Raw genomic sequence first — 13,192 nt, forward strand, 5'->3', positions numbered from 1 at the left:
TCTCAAAGCAAACACCGAGGTTCCTGAAATCATCGACTCTTGTATCCACGAGTTGGTCGAAAAACAGGCCCTCGAACGGCCCGATGCCCTTGCTATTGTGGGCTGGGATCGGACTTTCACTTATGCTGAACTCAATGAGGCTGCAAACCGTTTGGCCCATCATCTCACGCAAAGCTTCTCCATTAAAGCTGATGAGCTGATCCACGTTTGCTTTGAGAAATCGGCATGGCACTTTGTCGCGATTGTGGCCATCAACAAAGCTGGTGCCGGATGGGTCCCCCTCGATCCATCACATCCTGAACAGCGTTTACGCCAGATCGCCAGTCAGACCCGTGCGAGAATCGTACTGACATCGCCGGCCAACTCGGACATCTGTGCCCGCTTAGGCTTGTCTGTCATTGAGATAAGCCCGTTCTTTGACCAGAAGCTCATCAAGAGCGGCATGAATGGCAGCGCCGGGCCAGACGTCAAGATAACGCCTCGCAACATTGCGTACGTCCTTTTTACGTCCGGTTCTACTGGTACGCCCAAGGGTTTGGTCATGGAACATGGTTCTGTATGCACCTCGCAGACCGCCATCAGCCAGAGACTTGGATTGACTGCCGATGTTCGCATGTTGCAGTTTGCAGCCTTTGTGTTCGATCTGTCCATTGGTGAAATCGTGGCGCCACTGATCTCGGGTGCCTCTCTTTACATCCCAGACGAAAACACTCGGTTAAACGATCTGTCAAACTTCATCCAGGAGAACCAGATTAACTGGGCCTTCCTTACCCCCGCGTTCGCCCGCACTATCAAGCCAGAAGACGTCCCTGCTCTGGAGCTCTTGTTGCTAGCAGGAGAAGCCGTCAGTCGCGATGTGTTTGAAAGCTGGTTCGGAAAGGTCAGACTTATCAACGGTTGGGGCCCGGCTGAGACGTGTGTTTTCTCGACGCTTCATGAGTGGAAGTCCATCGATGAGAGCCCTCTGACTGTTGGCCGGCCGGTCGGCGGTTTCTGTTGGATTGTCGATCCAGAAAACTCTGAGAAGCTGGCCCCTACCGGCACCATCGGCGAGGTCGTTATCCAAGGTCCCACCCTGCTTCGTGAATACCTTGCAGATGCCGAGAGGACCAGGTTGTCGACTGTCTATGATTTGCCGGCTTGGGCACCATGCCGTGAGTCTCAGCATTGGAGCCGATTTTACAAGTCCGGTGACTTGTGTTATTACAACCCGGATGGTACTATCGAGTTTTCAACTCGTAAGGATACGCAAATCAAGATTCGCGGTCTTCGTGTTGAATTGGGTGAAATCGAGCACCACTTGCAGCTTGCCCTTGATGACATTCGTCAGGTTGCGGTTGACGTGTTCAAGGGTGATAACGGCTCTAACCTTGTTGCCTACTTCTGCTTTAACGAAGAAAGCAAGACGGCTGATGCTCGTGTTGTGGGAGATGAGAATGGGCCTTTCATGTCGATTGATGAAGACCTTCAAGCCCGACTCATTGCTGCCTCTGGTGAATTGAGGGTTGTTCTCCCATCCTACATGGTGCCGACCTTCTTCATTCCTTGTAGCTATATGCCCACCAGCACCTCGACCAAGCTTGACCGCAAGGCGCTGAAGCAGTATACCGCTGCGCTATCTGTTGACGAGTTATCTAAATACTCGCTTATTGATGGCAAAAAGAGGGCCCCTGAGACTCCTATGGAAGAACAGCTACAGCAGATCTGGGCTGAGATTTTGAACATTCCTATGGAGTCAGTGGGACGTGACGATAGCTTCCTTGGCCTCGGCGGTGACTCTATTACAGCTATCCACTTGGTCAATGTCATGCGGGCAGAGGGTATCTCTTTGACCGTCAAGGACATCTTTGACGACCCTCGCTTGTTGTCTGTCGCAAGTAAGGCTATTGCCAGCGAGGAAGTTGTTGAGTTCGAAGAGCTTGAACCATTCAGCCTTCTGGAGAAGAATGTCCGCCATGCTGTTCTCTCAGAGGATCTTCGACAGGAACTCAAGCTCACTGAGACCCAACAAATTGAGGATGCTTATCCATGCAGCAAGCTCCAGGAGGGTCTGATGGTCCTCTCAGTGAAGCAGCCTGGATCATACGTCGCCAAGTACACCTATCGTCTTCCTGCCCATGTTGACCTTGAGCAATTCAAAGAGGCGTGGAAGTACACTTCGTCGGCTATTGAAGCGCTCCGTACTCGTCTTGTCATGATCGACGGCTCTTGCGTCCAGGTCGTGATCAACGACGAGCTACCCTGGGAAACCGCAAAGACTGATGATGTTCGATCTGCAATCGCATCGGCTCAGTCTCTCAGGATGACATACGGCTCACCTCTGTCTCGCTATACGATTCTCGAGGATCAGGACGGTAGCAACTATTTTATGTGGGCTATCCACCACTCAGTCCATGATGGTTGGTCGATGAGAATCATCCTTGAGACCTTGAGGCGAGAGTATGAGGGTCGAGCATCCGCACCTGTGATGCCGTACAATGGCTTCATTCGCTATACCCTTGGCCTCGACCAGGAGGCTGCTGCTGCTTATTGGAGCAGCCAGCTGGACAACGCCAAGCGGGCCAGTTTCCCTGCCGCTGCCATTACCACTGGCGATACGAAGCATATCACGCGAATGATGACGAAGTCCATTCCTTTCCCTGCTTCTATGAACCCGGCCATCACAAAGGCTACAGTTTTGCGAGCTGCCTGGGCCATCATCCTAGCTCGTTACTGTGATACTGACGATGTCACCTTTGGATCTACTATTTCTGGTAGGCAGGCCGCTGTTCCAGGCCTAACCGAGATGGCCGGTCCAGCTGTTGCTACTGTTCCCGTCCGTATCCGTCTCGACCACCAGCAGCGTGTGTCGAAATTCCTCCAGGGTGTCCAGAGCCAGGCTTCTGAGATGATTCCTTTCGAACAGTTTGGTCTCCAAAGCATCTCGAGGCTCGGTGCCGATGCAAGGGATGCCTGCGATTTCACCTCCTTGATGCTAGTCCAACCGATGCAGCATCTCGCTGGCGAGGATATCGACGCTATCCTGGTGCCCGCTCTGGAACAAGAAACGCAGGAAGATCAGCTGCAGAACTACTTTTCTTACCCTCTTGTTCTGCAGGGACATATCTATGATGACCGAGTTGAGCTCGTCTTGATTTACGACTCTGTCGTCCTTCCGGAATCACAGCTTGTCGCGCTGTCACATCAATTCAATGGGGTTGTCCAGCAGCTTCTCAGCGGCAAGGATAGCAAGCTTGGTGAGATTTCAGTGGCGAGCCCCTGGGATCTCGATCTTGCACAGGCTTCAAACGGCGACGGCCCTGAAATCGTTGATGATTGTGCCCATCTTATTATCGAGCGCCAAACGAAGCACACCCCTCACGCCCATGCTGTTCACGCTTGGGACGGCTCACTTACTTACAGTGAACTTGATCTTGCTGCCAATAGGCTCGCCAACTTCTTGATCCAGCGTCACGGTGTCAAGGTCGGTGATGTCGTCCACGTGTGCTTCGAGAAGTCCCTTTGGTATGTCGTTTCGGTCCTCGCGATCAACAAGGCTGGCGCTGCTTGGGTGCCAATGGATCCGGCACATCCGTTCCAACGCCTTCAACAAGTTGCCAGCCAAACTGTTGCAAACCTTGCGCTATCGTCTTCTATCCACGGACCCTTGTGCTCCAAGCTTCTGGACACAGTTGTGGAGGTGTCCTCGGCCCTGGATGAGCAGTTGAAGGGTGACGAGGCCATTAGTGATGTCAAGCCTGCCACCAAGGTTACCCCTAACGATGCCGTCTACCTGCTCTTCACTTCTGGCAGTACCGGCGTTCCTAAGGGTATCATTATGGAACATGCCTCTCTTTGCACGAGCCAACGTGATATTGCAAAGCGGCTCGGTCTGACTAGCAGCGTCAGAATGCTTCAATTTTCGTCCTTTGTCTTTGATGTTTCCGTGGGAGAAATCATGCTTTCCCTTATGCATGGTGGTTGCGTTTGCATACCGTCTGACCACGATCGGCTCAACAATTTGGACGGATTTATTCGAGACGCCCAGGTGACTTGGGCCTTCCTGACACCATCCTTTGCACGCACACTCCGCCCTCAAGACGTTCCCACCCTTGAGCTCATTGTCCTTGCTGGCGAGCCCGTTAGCCAGGACGTCTTTGACCTCTGGTTCGGCAAGGCCAGGCTGGTAAACGGTTGGGGACCGGCTGAGACTTGCGTTCTGAGTGCTATCCACGAATGGAAATCTGCAGACGAGTCGCCGTTGACAATCGGACGCTCAGTGGGAAGCTCTGCCTGGATTGTCGACACAGAGAATCCTCAACGTCTAGCCCCGGTTGGATGTATCGGAGAGATTGTTATGCAGGGGCCTACGCTCCTTCGCGAGTACTTGGCTGACCCAGTCAAGACGGCTTCATCGACTCTGACCTCTTTGCCAAATTGGGCACCGCGCGCTAATGACAAGAAATGGGGTCGTTTCTATAAGACTGGTGACTTGGGCTTCTATAACCCTGACGGAACAATCCACTACTCTGGCCGCAAGGATACCCAGGTTAAAATTCGTGGTCTCCGTGTTGAACTCGGAGAGGTTGAGCATCACATTCGCAATGCTCTTGAGTCCATCCGACAGGTCGCTGTTGACGTGTTCCGAACGGATACTGGAACTAATCTCGTCTCATACATCTGCTTTAGCAGTGAGACGAAGACTCCCGGACCGAACACCGACCCTAATGGCGACGACGTTTTCCTTTACATGACTCGGAGTGTTCAGAGTGATTTGAACGTTGTCATCAGCAAGCTCAACGCCCTGCTGCCCAGCTATATGATTCCGACTTACTTCATTCCCTGTGACTACATGCCACTGATTTCCTCCGGCAAGTTGGATAGGGTCAAGCTTCGCAAGCAGATGGCCGCGTTGACTCAGGAGGAACTGGAGGCTTATTCACTGACCGATGCCGATAAGCGCGCTCCGGACACAGCCATGGAAGTTCGGTTGCAAAGCATGTGGGCTGAAATCCTAAACATTCCCGCCCAGACTATTGGCAAAGATGATAGCTTCCTCCGGATTGGTGGTGATTCAATTGCTGCTATCAGATTGGTCTCGATGGCTCGCGAGCGCGGCATTACTCTCACGGTGAATGGCATTTTCGAAGACCCCCGCTTGTCGTCTATGGCTGCTACCGCCGGGTCCGCTGATGGCGATGACGAGCTGTTGGCTCCTGTTCCTGCTTTCTCCCTCCTTGACGACGGTATTCGAGATGTGATTCAGTCTCCCAGCATCTATCAGGAGTTAGGTCTGAATGTCACACAGCGAATCGAAGACGCCTATCCTACCACCAAGCTCCAAGAAGGTCTCATGGCCTTGTCTGCCAAGCAGCCCGGGTCGTACATCGCCAAGTTCCTGTACCGTCTTCCCAAGCACATTGAAGTCGCTCGCTTCAAGGATGCCTGGAGGCGCACAGTTGATGCCTGCACTAACCTTCGCACCCGGATAATTCTGACCGAGGGGGGACACAGCACGCAGCTTGTTATAAGCCACGACTTCGAGTGGGACTCCGTCGAGAACGAAGACCTTCATTCGTATCTCCAGCTGGCGCAAGGCATGGAAATGGGATACGGCTCGCAGCTTTCTCGATATGCTCTCATTGAGCACTCGGATGGCGAGACGTATTTCATGTGGAGCGTTCATCATGCTGTTTTTGACGGTCTGTCTACTCAGAACGTGCTGAACATTCTTGAGAGGGCCTACCAGGGCACCGATGTCCTTGAAACGCCATCGTATGCCCGTTTCATCAAGTATACCCTTGGACTTGATGCAGACGCTGCAGCAACCTATTGGAGAGAACAGCTACAGAGCTCTCGCAAAGCCACTTTCCCTGCGTCAAGCGAAGTATCCAACAAGCCCGGCGCCACTCGTGTTCTTGAACGATCTATCGAGCTGCCCAAGATGGCTTCATCAGGCATTACTCTTGCCACCGTTGTTCGCTCTGCTTGGGCCATGGTCCTCGCACGCTACAGCGATACGGAAGATGTCACCTTTGGCACGAGCATCTCAGGGCGTCAGGCCCCAGTGCCCGAACTGATGGACATGGTTGGACCTATCATTGCAACTGTTCCTGTCAGGGTTCGGGTAGACCAGATACAGCTGGCTACTGATTTCCTTCAAGCTGTTCAAAAGCAGACGCTCGAAATGATTCCCTACGAACAGTTTGGTCTACAAAGCATAGCGAAGGTCAGCGAAGACGCCAAAGAAGCTTGTGACTTCACTTCGCTGTTGGTGATTCAACCTATGCAGCACGTTTCGGACTCTGAGACCGCCAAATCTGTGCTTGTACACGCGGATGGGGCGCTAAAGGAGGAGGCCGAATCGATGCAAAACTACTTCTCGTACCCCCTTATTGTCCAGGCCCATCTGTATGAGGACCGCATCAACATTGTTCTCATTTACGACTCAACCATCCTGGCCGAGACTCAATTGGAAGCCCTCTCTCAACAGCTTGGCCACGTTATGTTCCAGCTTGCGACAGCCACTGACGAGAAGTCATTGGGCTCGGTGTCCATCTCTTCCGATTGGGATCTGGAGCGTGCCGTTTCTTACAACAGCGACATTCCTGAAATCGTTGATGCTTGTGTGCATGACCTTGTTGCACGCCAGGCAGAGCTTCGACCTGAGGCCGTCGCCATTTCTGCGTGGGACGCTGAGCTTACATACAGCCGGCTTGACCTCGCTGCCAACAGAGTGGCGAATCACCTCATCGCGGCCTACGGGGTCAAGCCCAATGACTTCATTCACGTGTGCTTTGAGAAGTCAGCTTGGCACTTTGTGGCTATTCTGGCCATCAATAAGGCCGGAGCAGCATGGGTACCTCTTGACCCGTCTCATCCAGAGCAGCGTCTCCGCCAAGTGATTAGCCAGACGGGCGCCAAGCTGGTCTTGACGTCTCCAAGCAATTCGACGCTTTGCTCTGGGCTACTCGAGAACGTTCTTGAGGTCACATCAGCCTTGGAGCAAAGGCTGGCTGAGACAGGATCTTCCAAGGCTCCCAAAGTCTCTGTAACGCCTGAACATGCTGTCTATGCTCTGTTTACGTCCGGATCAACTGGTACCCCTAAGGGCCTTGTTATGCAACATGGGGCTGTTTGCACCTCGCAGACGGCTATTGCCAAACGGTTAGGGTTGTCGTCAGACATTCGACAACTCCAATTCGCCGCGTTCGTTTTCGACCTCTCAATTGGTGAAATAATTGCGCCATTGATCAGCGGTGCTTGCGTTTGTGTGCCTTCGGAAGACATCCGGATGAACAGCATTACAGAGTACATTCGTGACCAGCGCATCAACTGGGCATTTTTGACACCTTCCTATGTCCGCACCCTACGGCCGAAGGATGTGCCTGGCCTGGAGCTGCTTCTTCTCGCTGGTGAAGCTGTGCCTAAGGAGATACTGAATACGTGGTTTGGCAAATTGCGCCTTGTCAATGGCTGGGGCCCGGCTGAGACCTGTGTCTTCAGTACCCTACACGAATGGAAGTCCGTCGACGAGAGTCCTCTGAATGTGGGCAAGCCAGTTGGAGGCTTCTGCTGGGTTGTAGACCCTGAGAACCCCCATAAGCTAGCCCCTGTTGGCACTTTGGGCGAGGTTGTCATCCAAGGTCCGACTTTGCTTCGCGAGTATCTGGCCGACCCGGAACGTACTGCGGCTTCCTCAGCTGTAGCCCCTGAGTGGGCACCGCAGCCCGACTCCAAGCATTGGGGACGCCTCTACAAATCTGGTGATCTCTGCTCCTATAACCCTGATGGGACCATCGAGTTTTCGTCTAGAAAGGACACACAGATCAAAATCCGTGGTCTTCGTGTGGAGTTGGGTGAGGTGGAATACCACATCCAAACTGCACTGCGTGGCGTGCGCCAAATTGCTGTCGACGTTTACAAGGGCGAAAGGGGAACAAACCTCGTGGCTTATCTGTGCTTTACAGATGAGACCCGAGTCGCTTCTGCTGATCGCGACAGCGGCAACCCATTCATGCCCATTGATAAGAAGCTTCAGAGCCAACTGAATGCTCTGGTCGGCGAACTGGGAGTCACGCTGCCGAGGTACATGATTCCCACTCTTTACATACCCTGCAGCTTTATGCCGTCGATTACGTCTACCAAGTTGGATCGTAATGAGTTGCGCCGCCGTACTGCCAGCCTCACCCGCGATGAACTATCCGAGTATTCCCTGCTGGGTGGCAGCAAGAGGGCTCCGGAAACCGACATGGAGCGCAAGCTGCAACAGATTTGGTCTGGCATCTTGGGTCTCTCGCCGCAGGCAGTTAGCCGGGACGACAGCTTCCTTGGTCTCGGAGGTGACTCAATTACAGCCATCCAGCTTGTTGGTGTTTGTCGCGATCAGGGCATTTCTCTATCGGTCAAAGATATCTTCAACGACCCCCGGCTTATCGCAGTGGCACAGGCCGCACAGTCACTAGTCTCTGTTGATGACACCGTTATTGAGCGATTCGGCCTGTTGGATAACGAGCAGCGTCGTCTTGCTACCAGTGAAAACGCCAGGGCTCAATGCCGTCTTGGTACGGAAGCCATAATTGAGGACGCTTATCCTTGCACAAAGTTCCAAGAAGGCCTTATGGCTCTCTCCATCAAGTCTCCTGGCTCATATGTTGCCAAATATGCCTATCGACTGGCCGACAATGTGGACATCGAGCAGTTCAAATCAAGCTGGAAGCAGACCGTTTCTCTCTGCCCTATCCTACGCACACGTATCGTGCTTCTTGGTGACCGCTGCGTCCAGTTGGTCGTCAAGGAGGACGCTGAGATCAAGACCTCAGCCGCTTCTAGCTTCGAGTCAGCCATGCTTGGAGCTCGCAATGTGCAGATGACATACGGTACTCCGCTGTCGGAGTACACTCTGTTTCAGGGAGAAGATGGCTTCTACTTTATCTGGGTTGTTCACCACACTGTTCACGATGGATGGACTATGCGTCTGGTGCTAGAGACACTGCAAAATCTCCACCAGGGCTCAAGCAGCGGCTCGTTGAAGCCGTATTCAACCTTCATCAAGTATGCGATGGACGTTGTTCAAGACCCGGCTGTCGAGACGTACTGGTCTCAGCAGCTTGATGGTGCAGTCCAGGCCTCTTATCCCCCTCGCCCTAGGTCTGACAAGCAGCACAAGGCGGTTACTAGCATGATGACCAAGACGATCCAAGTGCCGAACAGCACTCAGTCTTCGATCACCATGGCAACTCTTCTGCGTGCCACCTGGGCTATCATCCTGGCTCGTTATTCCAATACCGACGATATCTGCTTTGCCACGACGGTGTCCGGCCGCCAGGCCTCTGTTCCAAGCATTTTGGAAATAGCCGGGCCCATCGTTGCGACTATTCCAGTGCGCTTACAACTCAACAGCCGGCAAACCGTGTTGGAATTCCTGAAGAATGTGCAGTCTCAAGCCACGCAGATGATTCCCTATGAACAGTTTGGGTTGCAGAACATCTCCAAGATCTCTGAAAACATCAAAGATGCAATTGACTTTTCGAGTCTTTTGATTATCCAGCCTCGATCACACTTGGATTCTAGCAACGGTGATGGTAGCAATGAGAACATTCTTATTCCTACCGTTGAGGACGATGAAGCTGTAGCAGATCTCCTACAAGATTATTTCACGTATCCTTTGGTCATTCAAGGCAATCTGTTGGAGGACCAAATTGACTTGCTCCTTACTTACGACAGCACTGTCCTGTCCGAAGTCGAGCTCAGCCGACTGGCGCTTCAATTTGAGCACGTTGCTAAGCAACTTCTCGAGTCCGATCATATCAAGCTTGGAGATCTCTCTTTGGCGAGCCCACAAGACGTGCAACAGGCTATTGCATGGAACACAGAAGACCCCGAGATCGTTGAGGACTGCATTCACAAGCTGGTCGAACGACAAGCCCTCGCCACCCCAGAGGCCATTGCCGTTGACTCTTGGGATGGAAAGCTGACATACGCCCAGCTGGACCAGGCTGCGACTCGCCTATCCCACCACCTGATCAAGACATACGATGTTGCTTCCGGTGATCTCGTCCTTCTCTTGTTCGAAAAATCGTTGTGGTACATCATCTCAATGATTGCTGTCAACAAAGCTGGAGCGACTTGGGTTCCCCTTGACCCTTCGCATCCTATGCAGCGTCTGCAGCAAGTCACAAGACAGACGAACGCGAAGGTAATTCTCACATCGTCTTTGCATTTTGAGCTGGGTGAGGAGTTGTTGGACACTGTTGTTGAAATCAGCCAAGACTTGGACGATGCCCTCACCACAGCAGGACACACTCTCAGTGCTCCAGATGTCATGGTTTCGCCCCAAGACAGTGCATATGTCCTATTTACTTCTGGCAGCACTGGAGTGCCAAAGGGACTCGTGATGAGCCACGAATCTGTCTGTACCAGTCAAACTGCTATCGCTAGTCGCCTTGGCCTGCACAGCGGTGTCCGAATGCTCCAGTTCTCTGCCTTCGTCTTCGACGTCTCTATTGGCGAGATTTATGGCTCATTAATCCGCGGTGCCTGTGTCGTTGTACCATCTGAGGACATTCGCATGGGTGACTTGACCGGATTCATGCAAGAGAAAGAGGTAACTTGGGCCTGTTTCACGCCTTCGTTCGTTCAGACTCTTCACCCTGCCGACTTCCCGACTCTGGAGCTGGTCATCCTAGCTGGTGAACCTTCCAAGAGGCAAATCCTAGAGGACTGGGTCGGCAAGGTCAAGCTGATCAATGGCTGGGGTCCCGCGGAAACCTGTGTGTTTAGCAGTATGCACGAGTGGAAATCGACTACAGACAGCCCCATTACGATTGGCAAGCCTGTAGCCGCTTTTGCCTGGATTGTTGATCCGGACAACCATCACCGCCTTGCTCCCATTGGTACTATTGGCGAGGTTGTACTCCAGGGTCCGACTCTCCTGCGCGGATACCTCGATGACCCTGTGAAGACGGAGGCCAGTATCCTCAAGTCAATCCCAAGCTGGGCTCCGCGCCGCGAATCACAGCACTGGAACCGGTTCTATCTGACCGGCGATCTGTGCAGCTTCAATCCTGACGGAACACTTGAGTACCATGGCCGTAAGGACACACAAGTCAAGATCCGTGGCCTTCGTGTGGAATTGGATGGGGTTGAGCACCATATTCGCAGCCTGTTAACTTGCATTGCTCATGTCGCTGTGGACGTTCACAAATCCGAGGCTGGCTCGAGTTTGGTTGCATACCTTGCGTGCGCTGACCAGCCTGACGATGCTTCTGATGAGTTATTCATGCCTCTCACCGATGACCTGCAAAAGGCTCTCAACGCTCTGTCGAATCAACTTAGCGTCTTGTTGCCTCGATATATGGTCCCAACTCTGTATATTCCGTGCTCTCATATGCCTTTCCTGTCATCAGGAAAGACTGATAAGGGCCTGCTTCGCAGACTCACTTCCGAATTGAGCCAGGAGCAGCTTGAGGCCTATGGGCTGGACGACACCCACAAGGAGGCTGCTGAAACAGAGGCTGAGTTGCTTCTTCGAGATATCTGGGCCAATATTCTGGGTCTTTCGGCTCAGTCAATCGGTCGCCACGATAGCTTCTTGCGTATTGGAGGCGATTCCATTGCAGCCATCCAGCTAGTCACTGCAGCGAGAGAGGCCGGCATCATCTTCTCAGTGAAGGATGTCTTTGATGACTCCCGACTCTGGAAACTGGCGGAGCTTGCTTCATACACGATGGAGTCGGAAAAAGCGGCGGAGGTTATTTCACCGTTCAGTATGCTTGGTGCTTCCCTTGACCAGACAGCTGTCACTGCTATCCTCCAAGAACAATATGGCCTACCCGGCAGTGTCATCGTGGAAGATGCATACCCCTCTACGAAGCTTCAAGAGGGTCTTATGGCCATCTCTGCCAAGCAGCCCGGTACGTATGTTGCCAAGCAGGTCTACGGCCTGCCTGAGCACGTTGACCTTGATGCCTTTAAGGCAGCGTGGGAGCGTACAGTTGAGCTTTGCATCAACTTGAGAACACGTCTCATTATCGCTGGCGATTCCAGTGTGCAGGTGGTTATCCAGAATGAAGAGGTCGAGTGGGAGGTTTGCAATACAACCGTGCAAGCCTACCTCTCTCAGGAGTTTAGCATGGGATACGGTTCACGATTGTTCTGCAATGCAATCGTGCATGAGCCCTCCGGTCAGAACTTCTTTGTCTTGAGCATCCACCATGCTATCTTTGATGGTTGGACGCTCCCTATGCTCATGGAAACGCTGGATTCAGCTTATCGCGGCGTCGAAGCTCCCGCTCTCCGTCCTTATGCTGAATTTGTCAAGTACATCATGGATATTGATGAGGCAGCCGCGTCTGACTACTGGCGAGGCCAACTTCAAGATGCCAAGCGAGCCTCTTTCCCGCCATCAGCCTCAGTTCAATCCGCTCAGTCGGTTACTCGGGTTCTCGAGAAGCCCCTCAACTTCTCTCACTCAACCAAATCCGGCATCACCAAGGCATCCGTGCTTAGGGCTGCCTGGGCGCTCGTATTGTCCAGATACTCCGATAGCGATGACGTGACTTTTGGTGTCAACGTCTCTGGACGTAATGCCGCAGTTGCCGGCATTGAGTTGATGCCCGGCCTGGTAGTCGCCACTGTCCCGGTCCGTGTGAGACTGGATCCCGAACAAACGGTCACCGGATTTGTCGAAGAGATCCAGTCTCAATCGACTGATATGATTCCTTACGAACAGTTCGGTCTGCAAGACATCTCCAAGCTCAGTCCCGAGGCAAAGGATGCTTGCGACTTCTCGTCCCTCATGGTTATTCAGCCCATGTCGAGCATCGCCAGCAACAAGTCTATTCTTGTGGCTCCTCCGGATGACAAGCAAGCTACTGAAGAGAGCCTACAAAACTACTTCACTTACCCTCTGGTCATCCAAGCTCATCTACATGATGATGGCGCTGTCAATCTGATGCTGATCTACGATGCCAACGTACTCTCGGAGGATCAGCTGCAAGCACTATCCATTCAATTTGATCATGTCGTGCAGCAATTGCTTGGCCAAGATGCCGGGGCTAAGCTCAGGGATGTCACCATTGCCGGACCATGGGATTTGCAGCAGGCTATGAGTTACAATGTCAAGGAGCCCGGTATCGTCAATGCCTGCGTACATGAGCTTATTGCTCAACAAGCGGCCAGAGATCCCCACCACGAGGCTATTTACTCGAGC

General features: G+C 52.8%; 1 protein-coding gene across 1 annotated transcript in view; it reads left to right on the top strand.

Moving 5' to 3' along the window:
* Positions 1-13,192, top strand: part of BBK36DRAFT_1122832 (amino acid adenylation) — a gene marked incomplete at both ends in the record, with an annotated part of 69,480 nt that overhangs the window by 10,760 nt on the left and 45,528 nt on the right. The window contains one exon of the mRNA XM_024890982.1: positions 1-13,192. This exon is cut by the window's right edge and continues 37,347 nt beyond it. Within this exon, the coding sequence (XP_024748081.1) occupies positions 1-13,192 (13,192 nt within the window).

The sequence above is a fragment of the Trichoderma citrinoviride genome (assembly GCF_003025115.1).
Source record: "Trichoderma citrinoviride strain TUCIM 6016 unplaced genomic scaffold BBK36scaffold_10, whole genome shotgun sequence".
In the NCBI taxonomy this organism is placed as follows: domain Eukaryota; kingdom Fungi; phylum Ascomycota; class Sordariomycetes; order Hypocreales; family Hypocreaceae; genus Trichoderma; species Trichoderma citrinoviride.